General features: G+C 43.5%; 1 protein-coding gene across 1 annotated transcript in view; it reads left to right on the top strand.

Moving 5' to 3' along the window:
* Positions 1–18519, top strand: part of FCHSD2 (FCH and double SH3 domains 2) — a 202347-nt gene that overhangs the window by 30178 nt on the left and 153650 nt on the right. Inside the window, exon 3 of the mRNA XM_054974082.1 lies at positions 14803–14848. Coding sequence (XP_054830057.1) covers positions 14803–14848 — 46 coding nt within the window. The remainder of the gene's footprint in view (positions 1–14802; positions 14849–18519) is intronic.

Genomic DNA, 18519 nt, shown 5'->3' with positions numbered 1-18519 from the left:
TGTTCTGGCTGGACCCTTTTCCCTGCTCCATATATATGGCGTTCTCTTCATCACTTCAGTGTTGTACTGAAGAGAATTCTGGCATCTGTCTTCATCTCTGTTTGAGAATCCAGGGCACCAGCAGTGTGGGAGGCATGCCCTTCTTGTTTTGTATTTGAACAGATGTGGTATGACCCGGAGCTACACCTTTGCATACCCTTTTATTGGACGGGTTACTTTGGAGTGAATAGCAGTCCCTTAGACCAGTTTTATTTCTGGACTGAACTGTCAGAGGTAGCTGTTGAATTTCTCCTGAAAAGCTTTCAAGGAAAAACTTAAGTCCCCGATAAAGATTAAAGGTAGGATGACCATTTGTGTTGGAAAAACAGTTGAATTTTGTGATGTTTCAGTCACTGGAAAAACCACCAGTTGTGGAAAACAAATAAGCGCTTAATACTTAGCAGGGTCACAGGTCTAGAGAGGCTTCCACTTGGTGAGCTTGTAATATATTGACAGAGCTTACTGTCTTGGAGCCATAAATAAGGCAAACCTGTTTTCCCCCACAGTAGTTTTCATTGGGTGTCATGGTGGAATTGTAGGGAAAAGGCAAAGTCATAAAAGAAAATGGTTTAATTGCCCACTGGAAAGGTCTATTCATATCCACTGTTTCTGAACTTCCCTAGCTCCAGGCAGTGAGTGCATATGAAGGAGCCCCCTGACCTCAGCCCCGCTACTCTTGTGCAAGGGCCTCGGGAGCTTGATGAGAAGGCGGCAGGGTGGTGGAGGAGTAAACAATGTGGGACCTGCTGTGATGAAAACAGCAAGCGAAACTCTGGCTACACCTGCACTTACTATTCCTCCAAACATATATGAACATAGAGATGTCCTGGTGAAGCCATCTTATTAGCTAGAAGTCCCAGAAGCTAGCTGGTGAAGTCATTCATTAGCTAGAAGCATATTGGTAGCCCAGTATGTTTGTGGGCTAGATCGTGCTAGGAGGCTGTTCAGCAAGTGTGTCTACTCTGTTGCCACGGAGATGGCTTTATTTACCTGTATATAAATTTCATAGAATTATTCTAAGGGAATCTCTCATCTGCATCGCAAGATTTGAATCCCATGGCTCTACTCTCATCTGCATGTTGTTGCTCCTGTTCAAATCTCAGCACTTTATTTCTGTGAACTCATCCGGTGTGGAAAGATGTTTTATTATCTTTTGCTGTCTATTTTGAAGTGGCTGCGGCCACCTGGGAATCCCCCCACACGCGCACACACTTTCTGGGCTCCCATAGTAATTACCACCACTTCTGTGCATTTGCTTGGGCACAGTGGGGGGAGGGAAGGGGAGAAACGGCAGCAGCAGAGATGGAATGGGGTATGTGTGGATGCTGTATCTAGGTATGTCCACACAAAACAATCTTTATTTTTTTGGAGTCAGATATCAGGAAGGCCAAAAATATTGGTATTCCTGATAATTGGGTTTGGTATTCTGATCCAGATTTTTTCCCCCTTGGGATTCCAAAGTTAACTGTGTCCATTATTCTCTATGGGGGAAAGTTGTGGGGGGGGGCTGGTGTGGCTGTTTTTGAAGCAAATGACACCAAATTTACAGCAGAGTGAGGGCTGCCTGTCCACTGAAGACCCCCCCCCCAAGTTTGAAGTAGATTGGGTCAAGGGGTCCAGTTCTATATGTTCCTGAACAAGGTGCCGCTTGCTACTCTCCAGTGTTTCCAAGGGGCGGTGGAATCCAATGCTTCCTCCAGGACAAAGCAGCCTTGGCCAAATACACAAGAGCAACTGCTGACCAAAAGCTTCCCAATACAAAAAGAACCTGCAAAGCACAATAGAACTCATGCCAAACCAGAGAATCCCAGCCAGAGCAACCGTGCAGCAGACAACAGAAGTAAAGCACACATGGGAAAGCATGCACCACAAAAAATCTTGCCCTGCAGCTGCCTACAGCCGGGCTGTTTCTGTGGGCTGTGAGACAGTCATGATCGGACAGACTTTTGAGCTCTTCCTAACGTGTAATGCCATTTGCTTGGGTGGGCCACCTCCCTTTCCCCTCTCCCCCCCTTTTCTGCCTGGGACACCTCCAACGAGAAGAAAAAATAAACTGCTGCAGCCTGTAAAATTCTGGGCCCAGCTGTTCCCAAATATTTTTGGGAATAATCGGGATCAGAATATCAATAATATCCGAGAATCTTAGATATAGATCTGGATCCCCAAATATACTCAGAAAATATTAATAAAGGTTTTTTTTGGGAGGGGGTTGTATATTTAAACCGGAAATACATATCCCTAGCTGTGTTTGCTCTCTCCTGCACCATTTGTTACTGGGGTGGGGGCAGTTTCACTCCCAGTAATTTTCTGGAACCTCAGTTCCAATCGGATATTGTGCTGGATTTCAGTTATCCTTGAATTTGACACCAGAGGGGGAAGATGGAAACAGATTACCCTGATTGATTTACAAATATAAATGGAGCCTTTATTATCTTCTGAGAGCCATTAAAATAGAAGTCCTAATCAGACTGACGCCTTGCCCGTTTCTCTGGATGCCTTGTCAGAAATAAAATAATGAATGCAGTGAAAAGCTATAAATACGTTAGGGTTTTGTTTTAAAGGAATGTGGAATTCACATAGTGCCATCTACTTTCCCTGCTGTTGCAGCCAGCCTTTTTGGTTCAGTCCGGGTACAATATTTGGGGGATATCTGTTAAATGAATAGAAGCTCTCTGGTTGGCTGATGTGCCAGTGGCAGAACAGGGTGCAGGAGAGTGTGGCATTCCTAGACAGACAGTGAAATCCCCAGTGGAGTTACTCCAGCCTAAGCCTATTGACTTCAATGGGCTTAGACTGGAATAACTCTGCTGAGGATTTCACTGATAGTCTGGCGTGCTACAGGCCCAGCATGCTTTGTTAATCTGGTTTATGCTCCGTTTGTGGTTTGGCCCCCACTCCGTTCTGCCCCTCATAGACCAGAGGGAAAAAAATCAACACAAGTACAGTATAGTGGGCTTAAATATGTATTGTAGTGTGCATTGTTATACAAAATGTTGGCCGCCCTAATGAGATAGGTGGAAAACAGATTAAGTAAGTTATCATTCAGTGTCGGAAATTCACGTATTTTAAGATGCACGCCCACTTCAAGCCCTAAATGAGCTGCTAAAGTGAAAAAGGAACAGTGCAAGATTTTTTTAAAAATTCCAAAAGCCAGTATGATTTTTGATGATGTAATTAAATCATCTGGGTGGAAAATGTTGAATGAGAGCTATAACTGAAATGGAGGTGTACAGTAAGCTGTAGAGCAAAAGGAAGGGCTTAAATGGTTTTCAGGTGTTGGTTTTACTAATTTACTTCCTTGTAGAGGTAAAAAGGAACTACTTTGAAAGCCAGACCTTGCAATGTTTGTTCCTTCTACACATGGTAGAAGGAACTCGCGTGTTCTTCTCTCAGTCTCCCTCTGCCCCAACTAGGAGATTCCCAGGGGCACAGTTGCAAGCCGTTCTGCGGTCCTGAGAGGTTCACATTATGTATCTTTAAATGAGCCCTGCATTGTACCTCCTATGAAGCAGAGAGCAACTCTCCTCATAAAGTAATGGGGTCTCCTTCCTTTTCAATCCAGTGGAACTTTTCCCCCCTGACCCTGGCATATATTTCTCCTTTCCCACTTTGTTCTTTATTTACACAAAAGGCGAGAAGCTCGAATGGAATGGTGTAGACAACAGAAGGCATTTCATCTTAGGGAATGGATTTAATTGCATAGTAGGAAATTAACCAATGTGGACAGTTTTTTGTGCCCCCTGTCTGCCATTACACGTGTGTTGGAATTGGGACAGGTGCACATACATGCATCCTCTACACACATGACCTGGAAGTTTCTCCTCACAGTCTTCATTCATGCACATCTTGTGCCTGTTTTATATCAGCCAACCCAGCTCCACATATTGTCCTGATGTGGGTCTTTCTGTCACTGGGAGCGTCTTGGGTCTTGTGTACTCACTTATTTCTTACAGATGTGATCCCCAGAGATACTGGAGCATTTACTGCTGGGAAGTCGGGGCTCTCTGTTTTCATGATTCTGCTGAAAACCCCGTTTGGAATGATGGCAACACATGTCCTCTGTGTGGTAGCGTCAGTGAAAGTACAAAGTGGCACCTGTCCTTCAGGACCCAATTGGCAAAACTCACAGGTGCCTGGTTTCTATTTTGCATTAGTAGTGCTCACTTTGCACAAGGCTGCAACGACTAGGTTTATCGAGCATTTGGAAGGCTGCAATGCATGGTGGCATGTGTGCCACAGATAAGAGTTGCCACAGTTGGGAATAGGGTCAGCTATTTTATTTACTTGTTTAAAACATTTATGTCCTGCCTTTCCATCCAAATAGGGTCCTCCAGGTGGCAAATATTGAGGCATTAAAAATATTTAAAATGGTTGTTGTGTGTTTTCCGGGCTGTATTGCCGTGGTCTTGGCATTGTAGTTCCTGATGTTTCGCCAGCAGCTGTGGCTGGCATCTTCAGAGGTGTAGCACCAAAAGACAGAGATCTCTGTGACACCCCCTCTGTGACACCCCCTGTGACACTGAGAGATCTCTGTCTTTTGGTGCTACACCTCTGAAGATGCCAGCCACAGCTGCTAGCAAAACATCAGGAACTACAATACCAAGACCACGGCAATGCAGCCTGGAAAACAGACAACAACCATCGTTCTCCGGCTGGGAAAGCCTTCGACAATACATCAATATTTAAAATGTTAAAACAGTGTTTAAAATCCTACTGTATAAAAAGCTAAGCATGTTCCAGACAACTCACTTCCTACCCTGGTGCGCTTCCAGAGGGCGCTGCCATGGAGGGAAGCCCAGAAGAGGCAGCCCGTCCCTCCAAGAATGCACCGCAGTAGGAAGCACAGGATGGGATCAGGTGCGGAGCAGGTGGCAATGCCTGCCCCCCACCTTTACCTGGCCAGATCCAGTCACGGAGGAGGAGGCAATGCCCACCCACCCGCCCTCCCCTTTCTAGAGCTTATGTTTTTTCCCCCAGTGGGCTTTGTTACTAGTGTATATATAAATATTTAATAGAGTAAAAATCCTTACCTGGATAGCCCAGGTGAGCCTGATCTCATCAGATCTCAGAAGCTAAGTAGGGATAGCCTTGGTTAGTACTTGGATGGGAGACCTTCAATGAAGACCAGGGTTGCAGAGGCAGGCAATGGCAAACCACCTCTGTTAGTCTCTTGCCATGAAAACTGCCAGCGGTCACCATATGTCAGCTAGGACTTGAGGGCTCTGTCCACCTTCACAATAGAGTGAAAAACATAAAGACTTGCAAACATATACAATTAGAGAGGAGGGCCAGTAAGAATTTACTAAGGGTATGCCAAGAAGACAGTGATACAGGGAGACAGGTGAATCTCCCTAGGGATGGAGTTCCAAATCTTCAGCACCACGACCATATGGGAGAAGATTGTCCAAAGTACAAGACCATCTTGTTTGATTTCCTCTTGAAGGGTTCCCTATATCTGAAAATTTTGCCTTGACTAGGCCTGTATGTAAACTGTCAATATGCAAAAAAATCCAAGTTCTTTAGTTAAAAAGACATTTGTATTCAATTGGCACAATTTGCCTGTTCGTAATATATTCTGTTCACAAATTGAAGGCTTTTAAAGCTGGTGGGGTTTGGGTTTTTTTGGCATGTGTTTGGGTGACAGAAGGCTGGAGGAAGTTAAAAGAAAAAGGAAACTTCTGCCAATTGGGTGGCTTGTAAGACCATGTTAGAGAATGTTATAGAATAACTGTGGGGAGAAGAGTATGAAGTTATACGGCCCCACCACTCCCAGGTCCTTAGACGTTCCGCCTGGCCGTAGTTTCCATCTTGTCCTAGTACCCACAAGTTGGGGAAAGCTTGATATTCAAGAAAGCTAGAAAGAGAAAATATTGACATTCACAGACACCGGATGCCACGGACTGAACATGTATGATGGTATCTGGGCAGATGCACACCTGGCTAAGGCTTAGACCTTAAATGATTGACTGATATCCTTGAATACTGATTTAAGCTCATGCTTGTTAAACCTCTTTTGTATTAAGAATGTAAAATACCAACTTTATTTTTTCCTCGGTGCTCTTGTTGAATACCTCTGACAGCACAAAGCTGTGTTGGGTTTTTTTTTTTTACAAATCTGCTTAAAAACACCAGCTTCTACCTCAGACACATCGATAATATCAGAAGAAAGTGCATTTTTTGCTATCTTTAGTCTTCCTTTTGCAGCATTTATTAATGCCAAAAACATGCATATAAAATAGCAGCTACGAATACGTGTGTGTAATGCATAACAGATGGATTTTTTTTGTGCAAGCAAATAAGGTCTTTCCAGGATTTTAATGAGAGTTACAGAAGGCTCTTGTTAATATATAATGCCAAACATTCTCCACTAGAATGCCAGTGAACAAAAAAGGCCACCCTCCCCATTTGAATTAAACTGTTAAGGCTGAAATTCCTGACATGGTACAAATGCAGTGTGTCAGATTACTCGAGATAAAACAGTAAATGTTTTAGATCAGTGGAACCCCACCCCCACCCACCCCCAGCAGAGGATCTTTACTCTTGGGAAATCTCTTTTAAAATCTTGTTTCTCTTGATGTTTTTGTAATACATGTCTAGATTTCATGAGTGGGTTTCTATATAAACTGTCCCGAGGTTAAAAAAAAAAAGCTTTGCATATGCCTTTTCTCGAAGATGTCAGTAGCACAGCTGGAGAAAATACAAACCTCAGTGAACATGAAAGGCCGATAGTGCCAGTCTCCTGTATTTCTTCTCCCCAAGGAAATTCTTTGCGAATAAAAGAATAAAATGTAACAGTACGGTTTAGCTGTCATTAACTATTAGAGATGTCATAAGAAATTTCCCTTCGCATTTGGATTGCATCAGTACAATGCAGGGGTGGCAAGCATAATGCCCGTTGTTGATTGCGGGGCCAAAAAAGCATGTTGCTCAGAGCAGATAGTTCATACGGGTTCTGTGCAGCTTGCTTTCGTTTGAAAGACAGAATCTCATTTGACTTAGGTACAGGATACATGAAAAGGTCCCTGACCTGGATGGCCATGGCTAACCTGATACTGTCAGACCTCAGAACCTATGCAGGGTTGGCCTTGGTTAATGCTTGGATGGGAGACCACCAAGGAAGTGTAGCGTTGCTGCACAGAAGCAGGCCAACGGCACAAGCCACCTCTGTTTATCTTTTGCCTTGGAAACCCTAAGTCAGCAGTGATTTGACAGTGCTTCCGGCCACCACATGAACAGGGCTGCTCTAAAGCGAAACAACTGTTTCCAGCTTGAGGCAGGCCGCTAGGGGGAGCTAAGGAGGCATTTGGGCTCTGGGTCCCAAAGTGGAGAATTTTGGCCTCGTGCAAATCCGAGTGATTGTCAGAGCCCATGGATGGGAGGGGGTGAGCCAGCCTTGGCTTAGGAAGAGGAAGACGGAGGCCACTGCGGCTCTGGATAAGAGTGTCAGCTTAGCCAGGGTTTTTATTTGCCTTTTGGGGTAGGCTTAAGGAAGAAAGCTTATTTTTAGGTGATAAATAAGCTCCCTGGTAAAAACCAGGAGTACCAAATCTACCTGGGTAGGTTCTGAGAACTGGAGACAGTGAAGTGAAAAAGTAAACCTGCACCTTTGAGATAGCCTGAACCCGGCTTCCGCCAGGATCGAACTTAGGTCATGAGCAGAGCTTGGGTTGCAGTACTGCAGCTTACCACTCTGCGCCATGGGGCACCGTCTCATAATTAAGCACAATGATTCTATTAGGGTCCCAAGTGAGAGACTTGTAGGGAGCACAAAGCTAACACGCTACCAACCGGTTAATCAAAGCTTGTGTCTCTCCTTTTTAGGGACTGTGGGCTGCTGGGGTTTAAACAGATAAAAGGAGGGACCAGAGAGTGTGGCAGCCTTCAGTCCAGAGAGCAGTTGAGCTCAGAAGTCTCTCTGTCATTCCCCTGCCCCATCATTAGCTGCCAGAGAGTTCACAGCTGCTGTACTGGCTCCCGTAATGTAGCTTCGAGAATCTCTTGAAGGGGGGAGAGAGTGGTTTGTTCAATGATGCAAAACCAAATTATTCAAAAAGGCTTTTTGGGAATAATTTTTTAGGGATGGGGTCTAGATGCTTTGCTAATGCATTAGGGACCCTAGACTTCACCACTATGTTGCCTTAATGTACTATCTGCTGCTTTAAATATGTGCTCCTGTGACCTATATGTGCTTCATGTTGTCTAATGCCAGCCTTAGAATTGCTTATGTTCCATTTCAACATTTCTTCAACTCTGTATTGGATTCCTGCTAATGCTATAGATCCAGAGGAGTTAGCCGTGTTAGTCTGTAGTAGCAAAATCAAAAAGAGTCCAGTAGCACCTTTAAGACTAACCAATTTTATTATAGCATAAGCTTTCGAGAATCAAGTTCTCTTCATCAGATGCCTGATCAAAACTGGGCAGATACAGAAGAGGAGGGGGAAAGAGAGAGAAAAGGGAGGGGTCATAAATCACAAGAAGGCAGAATGCAATTAGCATAGAGGCAATCAAAACATTCCTTTGCTTGGAAATGTAAACATCTCCTTTTGTTGTGCAGTCAGTTTGTAGCAGTGAAGGTGTCCAATTCCTATGTAGTATAAGCCTTCGGTAACCACAGCTCTCCCTGCCAGTTGCATCTGACAAAGAGAACTGTGGTCCCCGAAAGCCCACACCAGGCGTCACTGGGCTCCCCTAGATCACGCCTCTGTAAAGAGAATCTGTTACCTGTGGTAATGTGATAACCATTCATAGTCTCTATTCAGTCCCCGCTTGACAGAGTCAAATTTGCATATGAATTCCAATTCAGCAGCCTCCCGTTGGATTTTGTTTTTGAAAGGTTTCTGTTGAACCACAGCGACCTTTAAGTCTTTGGTGGAATGTCCTGGTAGATTGAAGTGTTCTCCCACTGGTTTTTGGACGTTTCCATTTCTAATGTCAGATTTGTGTCCATTTATTCTTTTGCGTAGAGGTTGGCTGGTTTGTCCAATGTACAGAGCAGAAGGACATTGTTGGCACATGAGGGCATATATCAGATTGGAGGATGAGCAGCTGTAAGAGCCAGAGACAGTGTAGTTGATGCCATTGGGTCCTGTAATTGTATTCCCTGGGTAGATATAGGGGCAGAGCTGGCATCTGGGTCTGTTGCAGGGCCTGGTCCCTGTGCTGGTGACTCTGCTGGCCGATTCACGATTGTAAGTGAGAAGTCGTTTAAGATTGGGGGGCTGTCTGTAGGCAAGGAAAGGTCTTCCACCCAGGGCTTCTGAGAGAGAGGTATCATTTTCCAGGATGGGTTGTAGCTCACTGATGATACGTTGGATGGGTTTGAGCTGGGAGCTATAGGTGACAACCAGTGGTGTTCTGTTATTAGTTCCTTTAGGTTTGTCCTGGAGCAGACTGTTTCTGGGTACTAGTCTGGCCCTGTTAATTTGTTTCTTCACTTCATTTGGTGGGTACTGTAGTCCCAAAAATGCTTGTTGTAAATCTCTTAAGTGTGAGTCTCGGTCGAGAGTATTGGAGCAGATACGGTTGTAACGTAAGGCTTGGCTGTAGACAATAGACCGAGTGGTATGTTTAGGGTGGTAGCTGGAGGCATGTAGATATGAGTATCGGTCTGTTGGTTTCCGGTATAAGGTGGTATTTATTCGTCCATTATGTAGTTGTACAGTGGTGTCCAGGAAGTGTACCTGTTGTGTAGAGTGGTCCAGGCTTAGGTTGATAGTAGGGTGAAAGTTATTGAAGTCCTGATGAAATCTCTCAAGGGCTTCCTTCCCATGGGTCCAAATGATGAAGATGTCATCCAGGAATCTTAAGTATAGTAGTGGTTCCAGTGGATGGGAGCTGAGGAAGCGTTGCTCTAAGTCCGCCATGAATATGTTAGCATATTGTGGTGCCATGCGTGTGCCCATGGCTGTGCCATTAACCTGTAGATATAAGTTGTCACCAAATTCGAAGTAATTGTGAGTGAGTACGAAGTGACAAAGTTCAGTGGCGAGGTTTGCTGTGGTTTTGTCCGGGATAATATTCCGTATGGCTTGCAATCCATCTGCATGTGGGATATTGGTGTACAAGGCCTCCACATCCATGGTTGCTAGGATGGTGTCATCAGGTAGGTTGTCAATGGATTGTATTTTCCTGAGGAAGTCAGTGGTGTCCCGTAAATAGCTGGGTGTGCTGGTGGCATAGGGCCTGAGGATAGAGTCCATGTATCCCGAGACTCCTACTGTGATGGTGCATTTTCCTGCAACAATTGGGCGTCCTGGGTTACCCGCTTTGTGGATTTTGGGTAGTAGGTAGAATCTTCCTGGTCGTGGTTCCTGGGGTGTGTCCGTATGGATGCATTCTTGTATGTCCATGGGGAGTGTTTTTAATATTTTATTGAGTTCCCTTTTGTATTGTTCAGTGGGGTCAGAAGGTAGTATTTTATAGAATGTTGTGTTGGAGAGTTGTCTTTCTGCTTCTTGTATATAATTTTGTTTATCCATGATGACAACTGCTCCGCCTTTGTCAGCTTCCTTGATTACGATGTCAATAACTTTCACCCTACTATCAACCTAAGCCTGGACCACTCTACACAACAGGTACACTTCCTGGACACCACTGTACAACTACATAATGGACGAATAAATACCACCTTATACCGGAAACCAACAGACCGATACTCATATCTACATGCCTCCAGCTTCCACCCTAAACATACCACTCGGTCTATTGTCTACAGCCAAGCCTTACGTTACAACCGTATCTGCTCCAATACTCTCGACCGAGACTCACACTTAAGAGATTTACAACAAGCATTTTTGGGACTACAGTACCCACCAAATGAAGTGAAGAAACAAATTAACAGGGCCAGACTAGTACCCAGAAACAGTCTGCTCCAGGACAAACCTAAAGGAACTAATAACAGAACACCACTGGTTGTCACCTATAGCTCCCAGCTCAAACCCATCCAACGTATCATCAGTGAGCTACAACCCATCCTGGAAAATGATACCTCTCTCTCAGAAGCCCTGGGTGGAAGACCTTTCCTTGCCTACAGACAGCCCCCCAATCTTAAACGACTTCTCACTTACAATCGTGAATCGGCCAGCAGAGTCACCAGCACAGGGACCAGGCCCTGCAACAGACCCAGATGCCAGCTCTGCCCCTATATCTACCCAGGGAATACAATTACAGGACCCAATGGCATCAACTACACTGTCTCTGGCTCTTACAGCTGCTCATCCTCCAATCTGATATATGCCCTCATGTGCCAACAATGTCCTTCTGCTCTGTACATTGGACAAACCAGCCAACCTCTACGCAAAAGAATAAATGGACACAAATCTGACATTAGAAATGGAAACGTCCAAAAACCAGTGGGAGAACACTTCAATCTACCAGGACATTCCACCAAAGACTTAAAGGTCGCTGTGGTTCAACAGAAACCTTTCAAAAACAAAATCCAACGGGAGGCTGCTGAATTGGAATTCATATGCAAATTTGACTCTGTCAAGCGGGGACTGAATAGAGACTATGAATGGTTATCACATTACCACAGGTAACAGATTCTCTTTACAGAGGCGTGATCTAGGGGAGCCCAGTGACGCCTGGTGTGGGCTTTCGGGGACCACAGTTCTCTTTGTCAGATGCAACTGGCAGGGAGAGCTGTGGTTACCGAAGGCTTATACTACATAGGAATTGGACACCTTCACTGCTACAAACTGACTGCACAACAAAAGGAGATGTTTACATTTCCAAGCAAAGGAATGTTTTGATTGCCTCTATGCTAATTGCATTCTGCCTTCTTGTGATTTATGACCCCTCCCTTTTCTCTCTCTTTCCCCCTCCTCTTCTGTATCTGCCCAGTTTTGATCAGGCATCTGATGAAGAGAACTTGATTCTCGAAAGCTTATGCTATAATAAAATTGGTTAGTCTTAAAGGTGCTACTGGACTCTTTTTGATTCTGCTAATGCTATGTTTTTGTAAACTTGTGTTTATTTGCCCTATGGCATTGTTTATGGAAGTGTGAATGAATGAATGAATGAATGAATGAATGAATGAATGAATGAATGAATGAAATACATCAGGTGGCTTCATATGAGGAGAGCCCAGTTAAAGTTTGCTTCGATATTCAAGTGTATGGAGTGAAGGGAAGAATGTGCCAGGTTTCAGGCATGGTGTTACATTCAGAGTACTGCTCCAAAGAAATTGAAGTCCCGTACCAAGTAAAAGGGAATTGTAGCTTGTATAAATTATACATGATTGTTCAATTTTCATAATTATGTTACTTTGTTGCATACCCTTTTTTGGCTTTGGAGTGGCAAGGATAAGATACTGGAGCTCTTACCCCTGAATATTTTTGTCTTGTTAAGGAGGACCAGAAACCTGCTTTAAAAATAAAATAAGGAAAGCTGAGTTTCTAAGAGATCTGAATTCTGTACCCCATCCTGTAGCATTGCGGTATTTACAGGGGCTGTTTTAATAATGAACCATCCAAATGCATGATGATTTACAGACTAGAATTTGGCAAGTCTCTGCATTGAGGAGTTCAGGCTGGAATCTGAGAGTGTGCAAAGAGAGGTAGAGGTGAAGATGAAGATGGGAAGAACATCAGTTGAGTCGCAGGGTTTCGGGAATCTAAGGTGGGTTTGGAGGAGGGGTTTGATAGAAGTATCCAGGGAGGTAGTTTCAGGCACAGGAGTGTTAAAAAATACTCAATGTAGGAAACTTTATACAAGTCCTTAACAAACACAATGGCCTGAATCATATGCAGTTATCTTGTAGACAAAGCTCATTGGCAAACTTACCAGTGATATTTTCCTATGTAAATTCTGTATCTACATGGTCTCGTACACTTTCGATCTCATTTACCAAGCTGTATTTGTTAAAAAGTATGTTGGTAGGCGGGACTGGGCACACATGCGAAATGTTTTTGTCCTTTTAAATACATTTGCCAATTTTTTGTTTTGAAAATGTATTTTGGACTGTTTTGACATCATTGGGCAAAAACACTGACTTTTTCCCCCCGATTGAGGCTAGAAAACCTAAAATGTTTGTCTTAATAAGAAGCATTTGTCCTTTCATTTTTCTCTTCTGGGGGTAGTTCACTTACAAGGGGTAGAATTTTAAATTGGCACGCAAAATAGAGAGAAATAGAAAGTGAGCAGGTCCATTGAATCCATCCCCCCCCCAAAAGCCCAAATGTGATACAATTTTAAGGAAGGCAAGGTTGCAGAGGGTCAGGCTTAATTCCTTACATTAATCTCAAACCGCAACGTAGGTTACACTGCTAGATATGAAGAATACTGTAATGTCATTAAGAAAAAACTAGACTGGGTCCAGTGGGGAGTTTAGGAGTCAGACAGATTATCAGTACTGGTTCATACCCAGCTTATCTTTTTCTTGAATGTCTGGGGAGGAGCCCTGGCTCAGTGGTAGAGGATTTGCTTGGCATGCAGAAGATCTTGGGTTCAGCCTCCTGCATCTCTAATTAAAAGATCTGGCAGTGGGTGAAATAAATGCCTAAGTATAAAGAAGGTTCATGTGTGCCTGATTGGGAGCTGAATTCATGAATGAACTCCCTTGAAAAGCATTTTAGATGGTGATAGAAGCATTGTGTGATGTGATGAACCATTCTTACGTACCTGCCATCGTACGGTGCTGCAGCCATCAGCGGTTGAGAATATATGATCCAGACTTTGGAAAAGTGTGTGTGTGGGGGGGGGGGGGGGAGCAAGAAGTTTCTGAGATCTTTCCAAGTGTTACCGAGACATTTTCAAGCTTAATTTTTTCTAACAGAATTCTGCATTTGTACATGTACATGTGAAGTGGCCAAGATGGGCCATTTGTCTGTCGAAGTTTAATATTGTGCACCCTGACTGGGAATAGCTCTTCAGAGCGTGGGAGGTCTTTCACAAAAAACTACTGCCATGGTTCCTCCCTACTTGCGTGGTATGAGTGTATGAAAGTGGAATCCACTCAACTTGTCTTGAATCCTTGGTTCCACAGTTACTGGTTGTTGTTCTTGTTCAATGTGCATGTGACATGTGGTAATAATTGAGAAGATGGGTTGTAATACATTGGATTGGATCCCATTCCCATAATGGAGGAGAATTCATCAGCACAAGTTGCCTTCCACTAATGCAAGAAGCTCTTTCGCCATGGAACAGTCTCCTGTCCGTGGCTGGTTCCTTGCACGGGAGAAAAATGCCACCACTAGGGGAATGAATCCATGTGATCTAGCCCACTGACTCTCTTTCCTCTCCCTTTCTGATGAAGAGTTCCAGAGGAGTTAGCTGTGTTAGTCTGTAGTAGCAAAATAGAAAAGAGTCCAGTAGCACATTTAAGACTAACCAACTTTACTGTAGCATACGCTTTTGAGAATCACAGATGCATCTGACGAAGAGAACTGTGATTCTCGAAAGCTTGTGCTTTCTGATGAAGGGACCTTTGACTCTCCAAAGCTTATACCCTTTAAATCATGTTGGTTTTATAAGGTGCTGCTGGGTTTGAATTTTGCTCTTCTAGTGCAGGCCAACACAGCTACCTACCTGAAACCATCTTTATTTTTCTGTAAATCTTGCTTCCCCCCCCCCCCCAAACCAAAGTCTAAAGCCTTTATAGTGTTGATGATGGCTGAGACTAGTATTGTTGTGGCAGGTCTTTAGCGGCATTGTTATATGCCACCTAAGCGCTAACAGCATGAAGAGTTTCTTAATGGCGCATCAGTTGAATTTGTAACGTGGAATTCTGAGTGGTTTTAATTACCTGTCCCTCATTTCTTGTAGGACATTCAGCCAGAAGAAAGCTGCAATTGAGAGAGAATATGCACAGGTAAGTAGCATAGTAAAATCTGTTTTATTGTTTAAACTGATATAAGACCCAGAAGAGCTTGCATTGGGTGACTGAGAGTTCAGTAGAACAGTAGAGACTCTTTCTGAAGTCTCTTCCATTCAGGGCTATAATATTCAATATGGCACAGGGATGTTGCCTTACCCTGTTACGGTACCAGGGCTTACTGCTGTCGGAGCACTTAAGATCTACGAAGCAAGTTCAGGAGAGTTTTGCCCTCGAGTCATAATCTAACCCTGTCTTCCAACCTTTTGTATGCTGCTCTGCTCTCTCATTAATAAACAGTTTGTTGCTGGAAATAGTACGGTGCTGTGTTGATAGAGAGGTGAGTTTGGGCGTGTGAAACAGGGATCAATCCCTCCTTTCCCAGGAAGTGGCTGGGATGGAGGTGGTTGAGAAATGCACGTTTTCTTCTCCATGTATAAAAACAAATGAGGTGGTGAGACTTCACAAATTAAAAATCTTACCTGGATGATTAAGCGCTGTGCCTGTTTCTTTTAACAAGACACGCTTCTAGAAATGTTGTACAGATGCACAGACTTAACTACTCCGGTTTAAATTTAATGCAAACGACCCTTTCAGTCTTATAGCTGCAAGTGTTGTCATGGCAACCCTCAGTTCTTCAGGTGAACTTTGGTGGTTTAGGGTGAAGTTGATATAAAGCATTTTTTAGTACTTTCTATCTGCAAAGGGACTGCAGTTGATCTTGTTGGTTTAGATAAAGGATATTAATTTATTTATTTATATTACTTGCTGTTGATTGTATTGACATTAAGACGAATTACACAGAATAAGTCAATATAAACAGCAGGATGAGACATCCAATAGACAATGCAATAGGATTGAAGAAATCTGGAATCCTCTAGAGATGTGAAAACAGATATTAAGCAAAGTTCAAGTAATAACATGACATATTAAATGATTCAAAAATTAGATACTAGACATTACTTACAGCACGATGTTATAGTCTCTAGTTCTTAAGCCTTTGCCCCAAACTTCATTTTGAACCATTTTGTTACAGTACAGTACAGACCTATTTCCTGTGCAAAAAGCTCTCCTGCATAGTTTGCAAAAGCCTCATATATCTAATGTCAGTTGGCACCATTGTTCTGTCAGATTTCTCAATATTTTTTTCAATGTTACTGTCCTATACTTTGTCAGCGTTCCTTTTTCTGTGGAGGAAGAATTACTGTGCCAGTTTCAAGGAGGAGAAACGCAGCTTGCCAAGAATATCTGAGTGGCATGTTGAAGGTCACAAACAGTGAAGAGCAGATTGAGCACTGAATGCTTCAGTCTGAGCTGTAGCCAGCCTTTGGGCAAGATGGTCTCTGTTGCCTCATCTTGTAAGGCATGGGTTGTAACCCTTTCCATGCTCTTCTAAAAGTACAATGGAACAAATAAAATACAATGCAGTGTGCAATTTCTTTTGTATTATGCCCATCACTTCATACTACAAACAGATGGCAAATGTGTTCAGGATTATAAATATACAAGTGGAGACCCACAAGAACTTAATAGGGAGCATCTCATTTTCCCCTCCCCCATCATGTCGTCTCTTTCTTCCCTGACCCCCATTGCTTCTTCCCCCTTTTCCTGCTTCCTTCTTTCCTTCTTACCTCTCTTTGTCTGCCCCTCGTCTTCACCTCCCCTCCAGCAGTCTCTCCTCATGGCCCAGTTGGATGGTGGGGAACCTGCAAGGACTTGTAGGGGATACTTCACTTTCTATGTATCCCCTTCCCCATATTATTTCCTCTTTCCCTCCTCATGGAAGCCTACATATGCTCTCCTTTCCTTACGTCCTTCTGTCTTTCAAACCCACTAAATAACTTACCTTTTATCTTACGCCCATCTTCATCTGTATTTCTTAATTTACTACATTTATATACTGCCTTTCTCCCCAGTGGGGACCCAAAGCAGCTTACATCATTCTCCTTAGCTCCATGTTATCCTCACAACAACCCTGAGAGGCAGGTTAGGCTGAGAGTGTGACTAGCTCAAGGTCACTTAGTGAGCTTCCGCAGCAGAGTAGTCATTCGAACCTGGGTCTCCCAGATCCTACTCTGAAACTAGCCACTACACTACACTGACTTTTGTGGAGGGGAGAAGGGCTGCTGCTGACTAGTAGCAAGCAATTTACAAACTTCGACGGTTATATTATATAATTTTTTATATATTTTGTAAAAAAATTTAATTCAAACAAAAGTGCAAGTGCTCAAATGTGACATATTGTAGTATATTTATCACATATGAGCACTTACACTTTTGTCTGAATTAAAAAAATTAGAAAATATATGAAAAATTATATAATATAACCTTCGAGGTCTGTAAGTTGTTTGAGAATATTCCATACCGGAGGACCCCTCATATTTGACTAGTAGCAAGCAGCCAGGCCTGGGTGAGTCATGCAAGTCCTGTGGAGTCATGCAGTCGATGTTGCCAGGCCTAGACCCATAAATTCTCTATCAAACACCCAAACAGCCCTGGAAAAGGCCATGCCCTCTCCCCCTGCCTTTTACTGATAGAAACCTAGCTTGGAATACTGGCTAAACTGTCATGGTTGCCTAGCAACAGCCATTGAGGGCATCTGGTTAAAGGCACAGGTGCTCCATTTATCATTTTGGGGTTTTATTAACCCCCTCAGAGTGTGTGTGTGTGTGTGTGTGTGTGTGTGTTTACTTTAGATTTCAGATTTTTCTGCAAACCTGGGGCATTTTTCAGGTGTGTAGAAAAATCTGCCTTGTCCATTCATGGCTTCAGTTGCTGGATAGTATCCTCAGATCTCTGCTGCTTTGCTATTAGTATGTAAGATAGACAATGCAGAAGGCATTGTTCATAGGCAAAATGTTTCCGTTCAGACCATGCCGCTTGCTCTCCTCTCATGAAATAAGGCGATAGCTACCACGATTGCAGTAGTAGATGATTTTGAATATGAGAGCTCACATGAATTAGGAGAAGTCCATCCATTGGGCAGAGGCATTCCTGGGTATCTTGATGCAGAGACTGTTGTTCTATAGCATCCTGGGTCCTGGTTAAAAGTAAAGATCTTCGGTAATTTCATGAACACAGTGTCAAGTGAAACATCCCAATTTCTGAAATGAATTCTTCATGCTAGGGCTTTTTCGCCCTGACACTTTGCTAACAAAATTATTACAATTAAAGTTACTGCCTGGTTTTGTGCTGACAACGTAAAAATGGCATAGAAGACATGAACAAATCTGGAACAACAATGAAGATGGGAAAACCAAATGGCTCATAGTGACAACATACAAAAAAAACAGAGGCATGTCTGTACATGCCTTAATAAAAGGAAAGTGGGTTTTTTATTGACCATTCTTAGGAAGTCCCTGATTCAGTGAGTGAGTTTCTGCATACGTTCTACACCAAATGTTTTAGGTGAATCCAGGGCTTTTTTTCTGGGAAAAGAGGTGGTGGAACTCAGTGGTGGAACTCAGGACTGCACAATGACGTCACTTTGGATTAGCTGGAATAAGGGGGGAGTTTTTTAAAGTTTAAATCGCCCTCAGCGAAAATGTCCATATGGCCAGTGGCACGGAGGGCAATCTAAACTCCCCTCTGTCTGGAGATCAGGGGGCGGGGCCACCGGCCATGTGACCATTTTCAAAAGGTGCCAGAACTCCGTTCCACCGCGTTCC

This window comes from Eublepharis macularius, chromosome 3 (genome assembly GCF_028583425.1).
Source record: "Eublepharis macularius isolate TG4126 chromosome 3, MPM_Emac_v1.0, whole genome shotgun sequence".
Classification (NCBI taxonomy): Eukaryota; Metazoa; Chordata; class Lepidosauria; order Squamata; family Eublepharidae; genus Eublepharis; species Eublepharis macularius.
The sequence above is the reverse complement of the archived record's forward strand: the minus strand, read 5'-3'. Positions and strand labels throughout refer to the sequence as shown.